Below are 6,000 nucleotides of genomic sequence, written 5' to 3' on the forward strand. Positions count from 1 at the left end.
TTTCAAGGTCATTCCTGAGAAGAATGGTCTCCTGCTTGAGCCTTCAGGCCAGGAAAGAAAGCTGCACTTCATGTCACACTATGAACCCCATATGGAAAGAGGTGGGCACCTCAACACAGAGACTACTCCTTTGAACAGCCTGAGACTTTCTTAACAAAAGATACAACCATCAGCACCCCCTACGCTTTCCTCAGTATTTTAAGTTCAACCCAGAAACATCACCTCACATTTCTCAAAAACAAAGAAAAGAAAGCCAAGATCTACACCACAGGCAGGACCAACTTCCACACCTCAGAGTCTGTCCTGCAAAAGGTTACAAACTGCGGACCATGAACAAAACCCCATTTCCCAGCACTTCATACCAGCCCTTCACCCACCTACCTCTCTGGAGTACAGCTCTGAAAACTACCTCTCCTGTCCCAAAACACTGCTCTTTTAAGGAAGGACTGCAGCAGGCAGCTGAGCTTCTCCTCTAATGGTGGCTCTCCCATTCCAGCTGCAGCTAGTTACAGTGATTGCTCCCTGGCAGGGAGGTGCACTCCCACCTGTGTTGGTGGGCACTCAGGAGCTAAAGGAAGATTTTGTGGGAGTTCACAGCTCCCAGCCTGTTTTATTTGGTTGCAGGAGTACAAGGCTGGGTGTTATCATTTGCTTGGTAAGCTGGAGGTGCAAAGGCACTGGCTGCCCACGCACTTTGGGATAGCTGTATGCAACATCAGCTCCTCAAAGCAGAGCTGCTGAATGGGGCTGTGGAGGACTCTGAGCACCTCTTTGCAAAGCTGAGAGGCTGCAGCTGCAAAGCTGTGGTTTGGTGAAGGGGACTACAAGAGCAGCAGTTCTCCTTTTCTGCCTTTCTCTGGTCAGGGATACAAGAGCTCTTCACACAGCATGATTTTGAAGAGGGTACAGCCTGAAGAGCCTGCACCTGGCAGTCCCTGAGGCTTAGGGCTTGATCAGCATTATGGCACTGGTGCCTGTTCAGAGAAATCACTAACATGGCAGGAGTCGAGGGGCTAGATGCCACCAGTTCTACCTGTACACCAGAACAGAAATATGACACTGAGCTGTTGTGCATAGAGTAACAGTATTGCCTCCTCTTTGTGGAGAACTCAGAGGAAAGCTAGAAGCTGGAGGTTGATGCCTCAGCAAACAGAGAATCCAGAATGCACTTGAGACTGTTCAGCTGTTTCTGGGACTTTATGAAATATATATACTTCACTGTTCCTTTTCTCTCTGCCATATCTTTTTGTTTCATAAATTGAGTTTCTCCTTTTTGTTAAAATCTCCTTTAGCCACTTTTTGTTCCCTTGTTGGACCTTACTTCATCTTTGCTCACTGTACAGACTGTCCTGCTATCTGTGCCTGCTACTGGGAGTACATTGTTGACAGATGAGGTCTAAGCCCTGGAACCTGAAGCATGACACTGAAGGACTACTAACTGGCTAGGCCAAGTATGATTTTGACTAAGCAGCATCTTTTGACAGAGACAGAAGTTACCTTCAGTTATCTAAAGATGCCCTTTTCATTTTTCTGTAAGTGTTAAAGATCATCAAAACTTATTCCTAGGCCTGGCAAAACTATACTAGATTAGAACTTGTGAAAGCCTTCTGCTGTGATTACAACAGCCTGAAAGAAGTGATTAATAATTTAATTTCCTTTAGACAGGAAATTTCTTAAAGGTGTGACCCCAGTCACTCCAAGTTTCTGGTACAGAAAATGTTCTTACAGGCAAACCCAATTTTATACCTTTATGTTAATTCAATTAACCTGATGCCCTCCATCTGCTCAAGAACTAAGGCTGGAAATTTGCATTCAGACATCTAAGCCCTTCTTAGCTAGTGAGTTCTTATGGCATTAGGTGTGCTTGGATGACAGAAAATGTCCAGCAAAAAGCTGCTGAATAAGAAGAAAGGATAATGCTATACTTTTTCTGAAGTACACTAAACTTTGAGAAACTTTAAACAAGCCCTCATTCTGCTTTGACTTTCTTTAGTTCAGAGTGTAAGTATTAACTATGAAATGTATCATGTGCAAAGGTAAGTCCATTATGAATTGCGAAGTTCTAAGATATAGGTATGAAGTTTTAACCATTTAAGTAATGGACTGAACAAATACATTATCAGAGTCAAATACATTTTGATACACCTTTCTGCTTTCAAATCTAACCATTTCCAAAATTACTAGGATGGGAATTGACAGACAGAATATACAATCATATATCCTTACTGCCATAAGAAAGTAGTTAAAGTATAAGGTTATTCATGTTCCTGTAGTCAAAGATACAGCATTTCCATTAAAAATACAGCACTATTGAAAAACCACTGAATATTAAAAAGCTACCTGTTCTCACTGCAGACACATGAAGCTTACTTTGTATGTGTGCACATTCCCAAAGGGGAGTAATAATATTTTACACTCCAAAGTTCCTCCTGGCAAGATTACTATCTACCACTATTAGAAATATTTCAAGTATGCTAAAGCCCACTTTGCATTAAAATTGAATTACGATGAGTTTGAGAGAAGGAAAAATGAATGAGAGGAATAATGCAGTTCTACTACAGGAATGTTGGAGGATACCTGAATGAAAAAATAAATAAATAAAAATAGTCTGTCTGCAGCAGGCTACCTAGCCAAAATGTTTCCCATCATCTTCTCTGGTCTTAACAGAGACATGAACATGCAGCCAGAGATAACAGATCAGAGAAGCATAGACAATTCCATAATGTCAGACACCCACTGGTACAAAGACCCAGTGAGGTTTATTCTTTGTGCCTATACAACTGTAACAGTCTGTCCTGAAAACAGGAATAATGCAAGGAACCTGTCATGGCAGCAGGTAACCCTCTTGCTATGGAAGGCAATCTCATCATAACACTTATGGAAAAATAAATGCACAAGCTTGTAGTCAGTCTGGCTTCCATTTCCTTGTCTATTTAAATGCAGCTGTCAGGTACAGTCAACTTAATTTCCAAGCCAAGGAGCAAATGCTTTGCTTCATCTTTTTTCAAATCATAATGAGAAAGCACAATAAAATTACACAAAATACATCTCTAGGTTCAGTTTCATTCCTGACTCCCACCACACTCAAGTGAACCCAGAATTTTTATCCAGAGCATCCCTTTTCTTTCAGTCTGCCTAAAGAAATCACATTGCCTCCCTTACACAACTGTGTCCTCACTAGCAAAGCTAACAGCTTGCCTCTACTTTGAGGTAAGCAAAGCTCTAGCATCATCTTGCAGATCACCAGACCTTGTTGATACTTGCTTCCAGCAAAAGATATTGAAGAGGGCTGTGAGCACTTCATTTGCTCACCCTTTGTCACCTGAATATTTGTTAACAATCCAAACAGAGTGCAGGGAGCATTAACTACCATTTTATATTCACATCTGTTTTGCAGGATGGAACACTTACCTTCAAGAGTAATTCAGCATCTTCACTCCTTATTTACAGCTCCTGTGAACAAGGGCTACAGAGAAAGGCACACTATAGTTTGTCCCCTGAGCATCAGTAACCCACAGCAATCTAGGATACCAGCCCCATAAATAGACTTCTATATATATATAAAAAATATATTCTCTTCTCATTTTTTTAAAATAATGTGAAATCACAGCATACAGTTATGAAAGTTTGTGTACCCTGTCCTGACAGAGTTCCTGTACCATTTTAGTGTCATAAGTTATGAACTGCCTCACCAGAGCATTAACAACACAGGAACACTGGATAGACAATATACTGAAGACTGGAAGATGAGGCATCCCTTAGAAGGGGAATGACAAAGATGCAGCACCTACAAAAGACCTGCTGAACTACAAAATCATACAGCTCAAATAGAATTTCAGATGAATTTACTGTGGGTGAGATTGCATATATGCAATCCAGATGGCAAGAAGCTATCTAAGATCCTGCTATTTAATAGGTTGACAGTAATTATGGACTGTTCAGAATGAAACACCACTTTTATACTCATATGATCTGATGTCATATTCTGCTGAAAAAAATTGTCTCAGAATCACAGCAGATGGAACTAGTGGCACTTTCCTACTTTATTACACTGGCATGTCTGAAGAAAAATCAAATCCTTACATACTGTAAGTATGACTGTATCTGCTTTAACTCTGAAATGACATTAATCTGGTTCTGTTTCTGATGGGCGGGTAGATATCCTCCTGAGACTGCCATTAGGCTGTGAACAGCAAAGATACTCAACAAATGCCAGATCAAGCAAAGAGCTGATGCTGCAGCAGGAGATCACACAGCACCTCCCCAGACACAGCATCTTCTCTAGGAGAGCCAGCATAGAGGCACCAGACATGCCGAACTCTACTTGGTCACCTTACAAACACCACATGCTATGGCTCACAGGTCTGAATGACTGCTTTAAGCAGCTGCAGCAAACCCAGGGGAGGTTTCCCTTCCTTCCTTTGTTTTTGCCCACAGCTCACACTGAGCTACTTTCCCCACCTTCTGCTTCCTGCCCTGGAGGAATTGAACAAACTGCTTCTCCAACATGCCACACGTAAACTTGTCACGCCTGTCTCCAACCTCTATCAAGAATTTCAGGGTTAGGAACACAGCATCACCAACAACCACGGGGGTGCAAAGACTCAATTAAGTCCCAGGACAGAATACAGTTTTTTAATTATCCCTACTGTGCTGCCCTTACATTTCAGGCGAATCCTGCGGACAAGTCCCCTCCCTCTTACCCTTTATTTCTCCCAGCCCTCCCCTTGACCAGCGGGGTGCCCGGCAAGCGTCCCCCCAGCCCCCCCGCCGGACGGACTCACCTCTCCTGGCCTGCCGGATCCTGGGGCTCAGCATGCTCCTGCCCGGCCGCCGCCCCGTGCATCGCCAGCCGCTCTCCGCCGCTCCGCTCCCAGCTCTGCCTCGGGGGCGACGCTTCACGTGGGGCTAAATAAACTGTAATGCATTATTTATCTGGCCTCGAATTAATTCCCATCCAAACTAAGCATTAAGTGCCTCGGTAATTACTGCCGATAAATCACTAGCACGCAGACACGAGGGCTGGACCTGGCTCCTCCTGCTAATTGGCCGTGCATCAGTGTTATTAATATGCCTCTTTCAGGGAGCAACGTCGATCCTGCATCCCTCTTCTGCATCTTCCTCCCGTCGCGCTCAACAGACACTTCGATTCGACAAGCATCGGAAGCTGAATGTCTCCCAGCCCGAGTCAGGGGAAATAAGGGCACAAAGCACACGCCGAAGAGCTTGCGCATCTGATAAGGTGGTGCCTTAGAAGAAATACAGAGCGTGCTGGTCCACAGGGTAGACGCGTGCTGGGTTGCCTCTGAGAGCTGCCTGCTGAGTACGGCGTGCAGGGAAGACACAAGGGCTGTAGCCCTACTGGGTAGGGATTCTGTCGAGAGCCAGGGAGCCAAGAGAAACGAGTTACTGCAGGGAAGAAAAATAGCTCTTCCCTGCACGGGTGGGATGGATACAAGGCAAAGACATCATTCCATCTGTTGATCCTTCATAAGTTTATGTATTCCTTGCTAAGGCAAGAGGCAAAGTTTGCAGTTCAGAATGCAGAAAAGGCATTCAATAAGATAGTTAGATACTGTTAATTAGTATGCACAAGCTATAAATTGATAGCTAGATGATAATTGAATCCAACTGAATAACTGACACATCCTGCCCTTGGGCTCCTCATAATATTACCACTTCCTGACAGTCCTTACCACTTATGTAGTATGCCTTCCTGCAACATAGAAAAGTGGGTAAATATTTCCCTGGTAAAGTGCATGTCCTGCAGGTTTGCATTGCTGAGTCGCATTGACAAAAAGTATCTGAGATAAGCAGCTTGCTGTTTTGCAAAGATTCATCACATCCTCTACCCTGAATACTGGCCATATTATAACTCTAATAGTGAAAGAGGTTATCTAGAGACTGTACTTCCCAGTTTGCAGGCTTCAACAGTAGCTGAGATACTTTGGACCCTTTCCTGTTCATATTAAATGTTTAGAAGAAACTAAATTTGTTGAG

At 43.5% G+C, this 6,000-nt stretch overlaps 1 protein-coding gene across 3 annotated transcripts in view; it reads right to left on the bottom strand.

Annotated features, from left to right (window-relative positions):
* Positions 1-5,467, bottom strand: part of ARHGAP22 (Rho GTPase activating protein 22) — a 119,929-nt gene extending 114,462 nt beyond the window's left edge. The window contains exon 1 of one of the 3 annotated variants that reach the window (XM_072340480.1): positions 4,785-5,467. In XM_072340480.1, coding sequence (XP_072196581.1) covers positions 4,785-4,818 — 34 coding nt within the window. In that variant the 5' untranslated portion in view covers positions 4,819-5,467. Of the gene's footprint in view, positions 1-3,411; positions 3,465-4,784 lie in introns of those variants that run through there. The other 2 variants (XM_072340479.1, XM_072340481.1) reach the window with 2 other exon arrangements.
* Between the last annotated feature and the right edge of the window lie 533 nt (positions 5,468-6,000).

The sequence above is a fragment of the Excalfactoria chinensis genome, chromosome 6 (genome assembly GCF_039878825.1).
Source record: "Excalfactoria chinensis isolate bCotChi1 chromosome 6, bCotChi1.hap2, whole genome shotgun sequence".
In the NCBI taxonomy this organism is placed as follows: domain Eukaryota; kingdom Metazoa; phylum Chordata; class Aves; order Galliformes; family Phasianidae; genus Excalfactoria; species Excalfactoria chinensis.